Genomic DNA, 14,309 nt, shown 5'->3' with positions numbered 1-14,309 from the left:
GGGTAAGGTTGTATCTTTGGGATGTTCTTTAGAATGAAGGCCATTTGGGTAACAGAATACACAGAAGCTGTTAAATTTATCATACATATTTACTTAATCTATACAGAATCGAGTAGATAAAATCAGATTCACATTAGTGAAAAATCTCTACAAAATGTCTTTGAAAAGCAAAACAAGACTGCCTCTTAACAATTCGTATCCTCATGAAAGACGTGGGCTGTAAAAATAAAGCAGTGTGTTTAGCACAAACTAGAAGATATCTGCATCATTTTTTCACAGTTATTTCCATCTACAGTCTGAAAGAGGTAGATTTTTCTGCAACACCTGAGAATTGAATTGTGATAACCAGGTGTAATAAAGGCAGTTGCATACATAACTAAAATACTGGTCTGAAGACCAAGAAATGTATTCCTACAAGTCTGAGGATGAAATGGTCCATTATCCAAGACCCAAGTTTTCGCTACACCTTGGGGTCTACTGCCACTATAAATAATATACATCAAGATTCCATGATGGTGCAACAAATGCAATTTAAGTGAATTCAACAGTTAAACCTTTTCCGGGCCAGCCTAGTAGCATTACAGTGTTCTAGAATATGATAGATACAGGGCGTGCTACAAAGCCACAACACTGGGCTGGTGAGGTGATCACTTTAGGGGAGGGTGTCCTCAGAGGGCCCCATTTTTTTATTCACAGGGTAATGGAAAGATTCTGAATGCATCCCAGACAGAATCCATATCCTTTAAACATAATGATAGCATCTAGCTAAATACATGTAAGCCAAAAGCAGCAGGCCAAGTACTGTTAATCACATTGCTTTATGAAGCCCTTGAAGATATGCAACAGGTCCAAGATTTACAGTCTTCCACACAGGACAAGCACCACAAAGAAACGTGGTGGGCTACACACATGGCTTGATAAAATGTTAAGAGCTGTACATCCAGCAGAGTTCTTGTGAAATGTGATTGTTAGTACTAATTTTAAGTTAATTATATTTCTGATATATGTCTTCATTTCCCCTGGGGGTAGGGGAATGAGTCCAGTATTTCACGTAACAGCTGAAGGGGGTATTTATAAGAGGCTGTTGTAGGGTGTTATTTGTACTTCGAACTCATTTTGACCACAGTAATTATAGATAACCTACTTGGTGGATTTCTTCTACTATATGGCCCCTTGATTAGCATAATTGATGGTAGAAGCTTATATGTAATTCTCTACTCCAGGCACCATCTCGTATCTGTTGAACAATTTTCAATTCTTTCAACCCAGTTTAGACCACGAATGTGACAGGACTTTACAAGTAAAACTTTTAACAAAGAGAAAACCCTTTTAACTGGACAAAACGGAGTTTATTCAGTCCAGTAAGCAATTTAACAAGTGTCAGTTTGATAGTTTCACTCAGTGGAATGTGCTAACAGCAGTTCTAGTAGAACCTTTTTATTTCATAAAGTATTTCAATGCAAATTACACCAGTCAAGACTTGCATCAGTGCAGCCTGATTAGTCATTTGCATAACTGAACCACATTCAACATTGAAGAAAACAAAGGGAAGTTAAAGAACTAAAGCAAAAGTTATGTGCTTAATTTCAAAATTTCCCCCATTCCAAGTGTAGATATCTTAATACTGTGTTTTTTTCTTTGGGAAAAAATGACAGTAACAAAGGAACAAGAAATGAGGGGAAGCATAAGTTACAGTCCTGACTATGTAACACTCTGCCAAGTTTTCCCAAGGTAAAAATGCTGGTTCCAGTGTTTGTTTTAGAAATAGAAATGGTGTTAGTTACTGCTATCCATTGTTTAAATTGTATTTTAAAAAGTACCTTGCTGGTGGGACACCAACTTTCACATAGCCAGAAGGTAGTGAATGAACTTTTGCGTAGTGAAAGGACCACGTTAATTTACCCTTCTTGTCTTAGATCAATAAGGGCCTGTAAACGTGACCAGCAGTTTTCAAATAATTGGCTTTCTGAAGAAGTGGAGAATATGTACCTAAATCCCAAATCGAATAGAAACCACCATGCTCTATAGCGAGCACCAAGTGGTTCAAATCCACATGTGGGTTCTACCCTGAAATCAAAGCAGTATGACTTTAGTCATGTATACATTAAACCTGTTTGTCCGATGCTTTGCCTACATATTCTACTTTGTTCACAAATGACATCTCTATGTACATATTCTGCCAAAACCTAGAAGTAAAGGCTCACGGCCATCTCAGTTTGTCAAATGATATAAATATTATCAAAAAGCTAATCTCAATCAAGTATGCTATGCTTATTTCTGACCCAACACTAGTGATTTATTTTTTCACTTGGCATTTAAATGGGCTATTAGACAAAACTAATCATCTTGATATTTTTTAGTAGCATTAATGGGAGCCAAGATGTTTGAATGAATATTGTCTTCACATCAAGGAACCATTATCCAAATGGAGTTCCTTTGTAATGGTTGGCCCCGTCTTGAGTGAAATTTTAATTAGAAAAATTATGTGCAAGAAGCAGGGAAGAGAAAGGACAAGGCAATGAACACATGCATTCCAATGAAGGGGGAAAATGAGGCAGATGTGCAACACAGCTGAGGGAAATTTATAGAATAAAACTATTCAAAACTGCTAAGCAGCCTCCTGTACCACATAAGTCCAGTAGTTCTAAGAAAATACAGATATGGTAGAAAAAGTAAGAAAATTTTCACCACAAAACCAATAGTTACTACTAACAGAGAAAGTTATACACAAAATATATCTCTCAATACAGTAATCACACTTCACTTTAGTCAACTGACTCAATGCCTGGAGCAGAGCCTGGGGAAGAGGGCTTTTGTGCAGCGCTTCTCTCACTTGCCGCCTTGGCCTCCACTTCCAGGCGCACTCTTGAGGAAGTGTTCGGCTCCTGGTGAGAATCGAGGGTGGTGCAAGGCTGCAGCACAGGTGGTACCAAGTCCCCGTCTGCAGCTCTGACAGAGACCTGCTCTTTCAGGACTTCCACCTTCTCGTTAAGCTCATTCCTTTCCGTCTGAAGAGCCCTACACAGCTTCTCTAAGCGTTCCAGTTTTATTTGAAAGGCCTTGTACTCTTTATCACGGACAGTTTTCTGTAAGGAAAAAAACAAATGAGAGTTCCATAACCTCATTAAATACAAATCAGGATATTGTACATACACACACACACCAAAAATGAACCGAGCCACACTGGAAACTGCCTGTTTTATCACCTATTAAACATGTTCACTTTCTTCAGGTACTTGCTGACATTCTAGCTGCTAACTTCACCGAATACATATCTAAGTATGTGAATTATATTTAGCAATACTGTTTTAAGATAAGTCTGTTTAGAATAGACAAAATCTCCTTTCTAAAACATTGATAAACTGTTAAAGAAATTTATGATATTCTTCACAAAGACTAGCAGAAAACTTAGGAGTCTAAGAACAGGAAATGCCTCACTTCTACTAATAAGACTTGTATTCATGTGCCAACATTCTATTTCCTCAGTCTAATGCTCTCCCCGCTGAGCTATCTTGGCCAACTCAACATTCAATTTCTTGTGAAATATTTTAAACTAGTCAAGTTTCTAAAATGTGAAATTTAGTGATTGCAAGCAATACGTTACCTTACAAAACTGGAAAAAAGTATTTTGTTACTTTTCTGAAAAGACTATATCAAGGCAGAAAGAGGCAGTTGGTGTTTTGCTTGCAGGCTCTCTACTATTGTTTCCCAAAGTGTAGGGTCCAGTCCCTAGACTGGCAGCAGCATTGCCTAGATGCTTGTTAGAAAAACAGGTGTTCTGACCCACCAGAGACCTAGTAGGACAGGACCTCTGGCTGGGGCCTAGCCATCCTGATTTTATAACAGGGGTTTGTACAGGCTCAAGTTTAAGAAATCACTGCTATAGAAGAAAGCAAAAATCTAGATGCCTTGCAGCTATCTCTAACACAAGCCTTGGTGAATTAAATGCTGGTAAGAAGCTCAATCTCTCACTCAGGGCCCCATGTTTGTCCACCGCTGTCAGGAAAGACAGAGTCTACTCAGCAAGTGTTCCAATATACGTCCCTTATCATTAAGTTCAGTTATCTAAGAATATACGTTAGTCACCAGATGTTGTGGTGCACACCTGTAATCCCATGGGCTTGGGAGGCTGAGGCAGAAGGATTGCCAGTTCAAAGCCAGCCTCAGCAACTTAATGAGGCCCTAAGAAACTCAGAGAGACCCTCTCTTCTAAATAAAATATAAAAAAGGGCTGGGGATGTGGCTCAGTGGTTAAGCACCAATGGATTCAATCATCCCCAGTACCAAAAACAAAACAAAACAAAACAACACCTTAGTCATAGGAAACCACCTCACCTCTTCAGCCATTTGCAGAAGTGCTTTATTATTGTTTTCCCATTTGGTACGCCATATTATTGTTTCTTTTTCCAGTTTTTTAATTTTCTTTGTCATCTGTGAATCAACACAATTGCAAATTTAAATTCTAAATTCCATTTCTTATATCTACTCCTTGTCACACAAGAAATGTTTTAATACTGCTCCCTCCCCCATCACTGCATCTGCCTTGCCCAGCAGACAGCTGTGTGTGCCTTTATAGAAATAGCTGTCAGTAGCAGAGCTGACCTCAGAAGCTCCTAGGATGGAAACAAAGTGGGGGTTTCATATGAGAAAAACAAACGTAATCTCCTAAATTTCAGAGGCAACAGCAAACTGAGGAAGTTGTTGAGCACCATGCTTTGAACTCTCAGTTCAGTACAACTTCCAATCCACTTCAGGAGAGCAAGAGACATGACTTCTTTTTCCCTAAGATATTTGTGTGTGGTGGGGGAGTCCATGTTTGTGGGTTTCCTGCCTTTAAAACAATTTCTCAGATTCTTGGAAGGACATAGATTTTTCAGCCCCACAAGAGGTTTAAGTATTGGTGCTCTGCTATAATATACAACATCACATCACTTTAGAACTACACCCAGCACAATTTAGTTAAGATTCCAGCAAAAACCAAAGTAATTCATCCTCACATCTTACAAGACTGTTTTACCTCAGATTTTGCTAAAGATAAATTGGGTCCAAAAATTAGAGGAATATTCTTAAACCTCTGCTACAAGAACTTGATATTCAGAAATAGAGAATGAAAATCTTTTCCTGTTAATCAGCCACATTCTCAATATTCCTTTACCTACTACTGACTGCACACCAGCTCCAATCCAAGTAAGGGCACTAAGCCAGGTGTTGTTAAGGGAAACAAGGATAAGACAGAGCCAGTGTGCTATGCCTTAGGTCATGACCCACAAAACAGTAACACAAGGCAAACTGGGACAAAGGCCATGGAAAGAGCTCATGGAAGATCTGGGTTAAGCACTGACTCACAGGATTCCCTATAGCCACTAACACTGCCAGAGTATTCTCCAGAAGGATAGCAAATTTGGGGAGTCTCTATCTTGAACTCTGTTCCACCTCAAGAGTGAACACGTGTTACAGCCCAAAAAATACTTTCACTTTGCCTGACAGGTCTCCCTCAATTAGAGCATCAACTGAAAGGACTGGCAGGCAGAACTCATGTGCTCATGGAATTCTCCAGATTGCTAGGTCTAAAAATATCTCAAGATGGTAATGTGAGCACCGTTAAGCTCAGGGTTACTAAGCTTAACATGTTAATGCCAAACACTGTCTAAGATATTCTATTTTATGAAGGACAGTATTATTTTTTTAACCATTTTTTTTAAAGTGAAGGAATAGAAAGGCAAAGGGTCAACTTGTCCACAGTTACACATTACATGATGCAACAGGAACATTAAGCCAGAGCACACCCATTCAACCCCGATGTAAGATCCAATAATCCTCATGACTAGCATCTGTTGAATGCTTACAAAGTGCCGTGTATCACTGTACTTCTAAATATTTTTAAAAATCCCCCAATGTAGGGGTTGGAGATGTAACTCAGTGGTAGAGCACTTGCATAGCATTTGCGAGGCCCTGGGTTCAATCCACAGCATCATAAAAATTTAAAAAATTAAAACCCCCCAAATTTAGCCAAGTATGATAGTGTGCACTGGTAGCACCAGCTACCCAGAAGGTGGAGGCAGCAGGACTGTTTTCAGTTCAGGAATTCAAAGCTAGCCTGGGCTACATGGCAAACCATACCTTAAAAAAGAAAAATAACAAAAAACCCTCCCAATTTAAGGGAAACTTGCCAAAATGAGGATGTAGGGATATATATAGACATAGTTATTTAAATATACTAATCCTTAGTTTGATATCAAGGGTCTCTCTTTCCTTAATGCAGGCAGACAATGCAATAGAAGCCAAAGAATTTGTTTGATCAGAGAAAGAATTAAAGTTAAGACAAAAAAAGAAGCTTAAAATAGAAAGACGTGTGTGTGTGTGTGTGTGTGTGTGTGTGTGTGTGAATTCTCAACAAACCAAAATACATAATTTCTTTTCTGGGCACAGATGTCTAATTTCTAAGGACAGAACTTTCCGCAAGGACCTGGGAGCAATCCTCTCAAGTGATAAAAACAAAGATCCCCCCTTATTTCTAATGACAAATTGTATTAATAGAGAAATTCATTGTAACCAAGAATTCCAAGAGTGGAGAGATCATTAGCTTCTTGGAGTACCACTGAGTGCAAAATGACCAAATATGCCACTGGAATATCAGGAAAGATAAAATAAAATGAAAAGAGTACCGCCGGGCATGGTGGCACACACCTGTAATGCCAGCAGCTTGGGAGGCTGAGACAGGAAGATTGGGAGTTCAAAGCCAGCCTCAACAATTTGGGGAGGCCCAAAGCAACTCAGTGAGACCCTGTCTTTAAATAAAATACAAAATAGGGCTGGGGATGTGGCTCAATGGTTGAGTGTCCCCGAGTTCAATCCCCAGTACCCCCGCCCCCCCGCCAAAAGAGAGTACCATAATAACACAAACCCACCCAAGTAGTAGTACTCATGCTTCAAAGAGCTCATATAAATTCCATTTGATGTAACAGTCTACTAAAAATATACAAATACCTTTTCCATTTCCTGTCTGAAGGTTGTAAACAGTTCATTGCTTTTTGCCATAGTAGTCTGGAATTCTTCAAACTTATCCATATAAAGAGAAAGCTACAGAAAAATAAAATAAAATCAGGTAAATATGGTCCTAGGTAAAAAATACAAATCCTCAAACTTCTAAAACTATGTGGTTAAATGTCAAGTTACTTGTTACATGTGAATAAATGCACAGCCAATCCTTGGGTACTAGATATAGACAGCTAAAGCTCTAACAACTCTCAGAAATGCATTAAAACTCAAGAAATTGTGTTGACATTATTATAATTTGTTTAAAATACAGAAACATTTACTACCTCCATCCCATCAATGATAAAACCTAAAGAATGTCATATAGCTATAAATTTCATACACCTGTAATGCTTTATGAATCCTCCTCTTCTGACATTTGAAAACTGTTTTTGAGAAAAGAGTCTTCTCTTAGAATACCACCTGCATAGTTTGTAGCTTGCTCTCAAGGATCTCTCTTTCCTGAATGCATGCAGGAAAATGCAACAAAAGTCCAAGAATTGGTTTGGTTGGAGTACAGTTAAGAGAAAAAGAAACCCAAGATTGAAACACCAATTTTTTTCTTTAACTCCTACCTTCAAAGAATTTGTATTCAAGCTGAGAAAAAGCAAGGAAGCAGAATATAAAATGCAGTCACCTTTTTCTCCCCCTAGAATAAGCATCCAGAGCTACGGGAAGGAAAGGCACACAGCAAAGGTCAGAAAGAGAAGGAAAACCTCATGTGGAAGAGGCCTGGGCGAGGCCTCAAGGGTGCACTGAAGGACTTACTATAGACCAGAAGAGAACTCAAGACTGTCTAATGTCAATGCATCATTTTCAGGATGAGGAAACAGACCCAGAGGAATAGTGTTTTAATGAAGATCACAAAATACACATAAGAAAAGCAGAGAAATCAAAAAGTTCATCAGAGGCCAAGAAATCTCATAAGCAGCACTGTATTAGGAATACTAAAGAGCACCAACTCACAGGATGTGGGGGGCAGGCAGTAGAATATGACGGAACCCAGCACACCCACAGTTGCCAGGTAGGGTGGGCCACACGGGAAGCACTTGGAAGCAGGAGCTGCTGGATGTGGGAGGAAGCAGCAGACTTTGAAAAGTTGGTTCTAGTATGGCTAAAGCTCCAAGAGGAAGACAAGCAAACCAGGCAGGCCTGTAAAAAGGCAAGTCCCTGGGCCCAGGAGGAGAGGAAGGAATGGAATGCAGAGCAGAGGTAAAAGAAGCAAACACTGAGACCTGGAGTCACAAATAACAGTGGTGCTCTTGCTAAGGAGCAGTACTGGCCTTGAAGGAGATTCAAAGCAGTATGGCCCATGATTTAAAGTGGAATATCCAGGTAATGGCTGTTCCAACCTAGAGTGCAATGCTGGCCCACAGTGAACAGTGAATAAACGGCAACTACCGTCACACCTGGACTTACATGGCTAGATTCCAAAACAGTGGGCCAAAGCACAGCAACAAGACTGAGTGTCTTCAGCAAATGTCGTGAGATGACATGGTAAGAACAGAAAGACAGACGTGGGAAGGACAGTTATATTTAAGTAGCAAAAAGAAAAATAAAAAAGAAGGATGGCAAAAGAAAATAACAATTGGGAAAGAGGACTTCGAAACACAGATCACAGACAACAGAGGCTATACTGGTGACTATAAAAGAATCAGAGCTGGCCTATGGCCTTAGTGAAGGGGCCCTCAGGTGACTCAATATCTGTGACTCCTAAATTCAAGAACATCTTCGGAGGCCATACCTTTTCTCTACGTTACTTCTTGGCTCAATTTACAGACAACTAAAAGGATAGGGTTGGTAAATAAGGGGTTCCAATCTCCTGGCAGCATTCTGGCATGATCGTAACTGAGAACGAAATGTTCTAAAGACTTGTATCTGACACCTCTTGAATTTTTACTCTTAAAATATGTTAGCTTGCCGGGTACAGTGGCACACACCTGTAATCCCAGCAGCTTGGGAGGCTTAGACAGGAGGATCGTGAGTTCCAAGCCAGCCTCAGCATGGCAAGACGCTAAGCAACTTAGACCCTGTCTCTAAATAAAATACAAAATAGGGCTGGGGATATGGCTCACTGGTTGAGTGCCTCTGGGCTCAATCCCTGGTACCCCTCCCCCAAAAAATGTTAGCTTGCTAGGTGCAGTGGCCCATATCTATAAACCTAGTGACTCAGGAAGCTGAACAGGAGGATCACCAAGTTTGAGGCTAACCTCATCAACTTTTAGTGGGGCCCTAAGCAGCTTGATGAGACCATGCTTCAAAATAAAAAAATGAAAAAAAGGTCTGGGGATATAACTCAGTGGTTAAGCACCCCTGCATTCAATCCATGGCACTCCCCGCAAAAAATTTAGAGGAAGTTAATGCCACCAACATTATAAAATGTTCCCAAAGAAAAATACCACCTAAAAGAGATGGTCATGGACTTATCACAGTTTTAATGATCAGTGTATTTTAGTACTAGAGTGTTACATCAAAGAAATCTATATAATAAACAATACTTTTTTCAACAGAATATAATCCAGTTAACAGAAAAGGGGTGAATTATAGATATACCTAATTTCAACTGTCTATGAAGACACAGAAAGCCTTACTTATTCCTCTTCTTGGGGTAAGGAGATGGCATCTGCTACTCTGATGCCACAAGAAAACCACATAGAGTTTATAATAGAACACATTTACAGGGTCTGGACTGAAAAAGGAAGAAGGGCCCTGATTAAAACCACCACTGTAAGACTACCTGGGAGGGAACTACGTGGTTAGAAATGGTTTGTAAAACAGCATACATGCTCACTGCACAAAAAGATTAAAGTCTATGAAATTGACATTTTATAATTCAACTTGATACAAAAAAAGTAAAATATGGAAATTTATCAATATTTCTTTAGTGGGAAATTAGAAGGACACACATGGGAACAGACTGAGAAAGGGAGACAAGTATCTGGAATCTTGGAAAGGGGACACAAGATAGGGTGGCCAGCCATACCAGTTGACCTGAGATAGTGGGTATAGGTCAGGAGGTAATGAGACATGGGTTTTCAGGACTAAAACCAGGTAAGTCCTTAGTACTAGAGATGATCCTGGTAATCCTAAGTGAGGAGGAAAGTTTCAAGGACATGTGACCTCTTCCTCAGTTTTGGTAGCTCTGGCTAGGAACAAGCAAATGATCTTAGAGGAGATTCAAGGTATGTATGAAACAAACCACAGATTTTTCTTAGAAATCCTATCCCCTGCTGTCAAGTTACCTGCTGTTTCAGTTGTACTTCTTGCTGTTTCATTTGTTCATATTTGTGCCTCGATTCTGTTGCTTCTTTTAATAACTAGAAAACAGAAACATTCTGGCAAAACACTAATAGTAACTACAAATATAATTACAAATGACTATACTGGTCAGGCAGGTCTCATCCTTGTTCTCACATATTAGTACAAACCAACAAGGAACATTTTGTTCAATCAGTTGCCATTTACCTATATCTTCCATTTATTCCACTTGTTAGCTTTTACTGTATGAGTAGAAAAAGTACCTCAAGCCAGGCATGGTGGCATATGCCTGTAATCCCAGCAGCTTGGGAAGCTGAGGCAAGAGGATCACAAGTTCAAAGCCAGTCTTAGCAACAACAAGGCGCTGAACTACTCAGTGAGACCCTATCTCTAAATAAAACACAAAATAGAGCTGGGGCCTCAGTGGCCGAGTGCCCCTTAGTTCAATCCCCAGTACCAAAAAAAAGAAAGAAAGAAAGAAAAAGTACCCTGGAGGCCTGAAAAGATTTACAAAACTCCAGGTTAAACTTTGTTTTAGGGGCTGGGGCTCAGTGGTGGAGCACTTGCCTAGCATGTGATAGAGACTGGGTTTGATCCTCAGCACCACATAAAAAATAAATAAAAATAAAGATACTGTGTCCATCTACAACTAAAAAAATACTATAAAAAAACCCTTTTGTTTTAGGTGAAAATAATTACATCTAATATTAGCAGAAAACACAACTAGGAGTTCTCAACATTATTCTCAAGATTAAGAAAGCCCACCTAATTCCAAGAGGACAGATGAGACCTGATAAAAGAGTGTAGAGTACAAAAAAGAAATCTGAGACCTGGTTTCTAAGCATATTTTTAATATACAGGGGAGAAAAGAACAGGGCCTTTAATTTCTATACTTGAGATTTTAAGACAATTATATAGTGCTCAGTGTAAAATTCAGTGAAGTAAAATGTCAAAGAAGCCTTGAAAAGTCCTATTGAATCAAACAGACAGCACATACTTATAATATGTGTAAAATTTTACACTCCAACTTTAGAAACGATAAACATCTTCAACATAGAATTCGCTATACTATTGTCAATTAACGTGGAAAAACCAAGCCATGTTAAAAATGTGTCTGTGAACCCTAGACTTGTGCTCAGCATTCCGTACTTAATGTCATGAGGGCCACTAGAGAAAGGTCTTCATAACACACTTACCTTTGGAGCCTGGGCTACTTGAGTGAATGCTGAATGCACAGTCCACATTTATTACTTTTTTGATAAGCACATTTTATTGAATTTGCATATGATCAATATACCCAATGAAATGCCACCATACTCAATATAAGTATTGACAGGCTACAATAATGTGAACATACACTCAGAATAATGCCAGGTCTATACTACTAAAATCTTATTTAAAATTTTTGGATGAGTAAGTAAACAAATGGTTTCTCTAGATTCAAACTGCTTATTTAAAAACAAAATGTGACTATAGACAGAAGACCTGTTTGATTTCAATAAAATTACAAATTTTCATGTGTTAAACATTACCACAATTCTTAAACCTGATAAGAAATGAAATAAAGGGGCTGGGGGTGTGGCTCAGGTGGTAGAGTGCTCATCTGGCATGTGTGAGGCCCTGGGTTCGATCCTCAGCACCACATAAAAATAAAGATATTGTGTCCACCTACAACTAAAAAATTTTTTTAAAAAAATTTTAAAAAAGAAATGAAATAAATATTTTAAGTACAGAAAAATCAAACAAGTACAGGTCTTTCCAATAACTTAGTCTGATCTCTCTAGTATGTTTTTGGTATAAAAAGTGAAAAAGAAAGCAGGTGCTTGTAATCCCACCTACTTGGAAGGTTGAGGCAAGAGAATCACAAGTTGGAGGCCAACCTCAGCAACTTAGTGCGATCTTTGCTCAAAATAAAAAATAAAAAGGGCTGGAGATGTGGCTCAGTGGTACAGCTCTTGCCTAGCATGTGTGAAGCCCTGGGTTAGAACCACAGTAACCACACACACACACACAAAATTTCTAGAAGAAAAAAAAAACAACTAGCATGGCCCAAGTACAACATTAAATGCATTGTTAAGTATAAATGTTTTAAATGGCTTTGGTTACAATTTTGGCAATGAGTTTTTTTAAGAAACAGAACTTACAAACTCTCTCTCTCTCTGATGCTTTTCATCAGCTTCTTTTATCAGCTGTGTTGTTTGCTGAAGTTTGGCGTCCACAAGCTGTTGTTGCAGTTCCTTATGTTTGAATACTTTATCAATATGCTACAGGAAAAGTAAAATTCCTTCTATCACTTCATGAAGAAATGAACACAATGATGAGGACCTGTACCACCAGTTACAACACCCTGCTGTCTTCCTCATATGACCATAGAGGACTTTCAGTCCCTGTGCTTGAAGAAGCACTGCTCAACATACCTTGCAAATGGTCCCTCACCTACAGAAGCGCTGCCCCGTAGCCAGCCCTGTGGGACCTGGGCCATCCCCATCACCACCTTTGTACTTCCTGTTCTGCCCAACCCTGAAAATAAAACTTGGACTGCATCAAGACAAAGACAGATAAGGAGATCAAACTACTAAATCTATACATCATGCACATAATTCCTTTTTTATATCCATTAAGTTTTGCCAGATTTCTCAGCTGGAGGCAGCTGTATGGTCAAGGTCAAAGTCTGGGTGATGTGTGGCCCTGGGCAAATTCCTGTTCCTCTGAATTTACCCACATCTGAGCTTCAAGATAACCATGATCATCTTGCATAGCTGTGACAGTAACTGCAATGGTGAATCATATAACACGTTGGTGCCCAAAACATATTAGACATTTGGTTCAAGCTCATTAGCATTTCCAAACAGAACTGTCACTTAATATCATCTATCTACAACAAAGTCATCAAAAATAGTACTCTTTCAGTTGTAATACTCTGTGCGAGAGAGGAAATGCTAGTTGGTAGTAAGGCAGCCTAAGTAATGAGAAGAGCACAGAAGATGATTTATCATCACCTACAAATGATTTAACCACTATTAATTATATCCCGAGCAAAGGAAGCATCTGATAATATTCAAAATAAATAAGACATAAAATATAATTTAAACATGTGATTTTAAAATTTTCTACAAGACTGTCATATTAAACAACAAAAAATTCATTTAAAATATATCATGGCATTCAGCAAGAGAAAATTTAACCTCTCAGACCAAAAAAAAATTATCTTCAATAAACACAATACATAAATAAAAAAGATATTTTAGAAACTTGAGACATATGAGCCAGTGAAATAGATGGACATTATTTAGATCTTGATTCAAATAATTTTGGGGGAATAATAAAAAAAATAAGCAGAAAACTCTGAACAGTGACTAAATACATCATATTAAATGACTGATAATTTTTTAGTTGTGAAAAATAATATTGTGGCCAGGCGTGGTGGTACATGCCTATAATCCCAGTGGCTCAGGAGGCTGAGGCAGGAGGATCGTGAGTTCAAAGCCAGCCTCTGCAATGGCAAGGTACTCGGCAACTCAGTGAGACTCTGTCTCTAAATAAAATACAAAATAGGGCTGGGAATGTGGCTCAATGGTGCCCCTGAGTTCAATCCCTGGTACCAAAACAAAACAAAACAATATTGTGGTTATGCTTAAAAAGAATCCTAAGGTTGAGGATGTAGCTGAGTGGCAGAGTGCCTGCTCGGCATCACAAGACCCTCCCTGGGGCTGACCCCTAGTAGTCACACACACAAAATGAGCTACAAATAATGGTAAGACAACTTAGATTTGCTTCAGAACAACATAGGAGAGTAGTTCCATATGCTCAAGCCAGGTAATATATTCTGTCTTTTAAAGTTTTAAATTTTCCATAAGAGTATTTTTTTTAAAAAGTAAAATTTGGTGAGAATGATCAAAATGAAAATCTTTTTGTCAGATGTGGTAGTGCCTGCCTGTAATCCCAGATATGAGGGAGGATGAGGCAGGAAGATCACATGTTAAACACTAGCCTGGTCAAATAAGTGAGGCCCTGTC

At 38.9% G+C, this 14,309-nt stretch overlaps 1 protein-coding gene across 4 annotated transcripts in view; it reads right to left on the bottom strand.

Annotated features, from left to right (window-relative positions):
- Positions 1-70: 70 nt before the first annotated feature.
- Positions 71-14,309, bottom strand: part of Txlng (taxilin gamma) — a 52,666-nt gene continuing 38,427 nt past the window's right edge. For 3 of the 4 annotated variants that reach the window (XM_027927332.2, XM_071606819.1, XM_071606818.1), the window contains 5 exons: positions 12,438-12,557; positions 10,278-10,352; positions 6,988-7,080; positions 4,336-4,431; positions 71-3,086 (listed from right to left, as the gene is read on the bottom strand). In XM_027927332.2, coding sequence (XP_027783133.1) covers positions 2,766-3,086; positions 4,336-4,431; positions 6,988-7,080; positions 10,278-10,352; positions 12,438-12,557 — 705 coding nt within the window. In that variant the 3' untranslated portion in view covers positions 71-2,765. The remainder of the gene's footprint in view (positions 3,087-4,335; positions 4,432-6,987; positions 7,081-10,277; positions 10,353-12,437; positions 12,558-14,309) is intronic. The other variant, XM_071606817.1, reaches the window with a different exon arrangement.

This window comes from Marmota flaviventris, chromosome X (assembly GCF_047511675.1).
Source record: "Marmota flaviventris isolate mMarFla1 chromosome X, mMarFla1.hap1, whole genome shotgun sequence".
NCBI lineage: Eukaryota > Metazoa > Chordata > Mammalia > Rodentia > Sciuridae > Marmota > Marmota flaviventris.
This window is presented reverse-complemented; position numbering and strand designations above follow the sequence as displayed.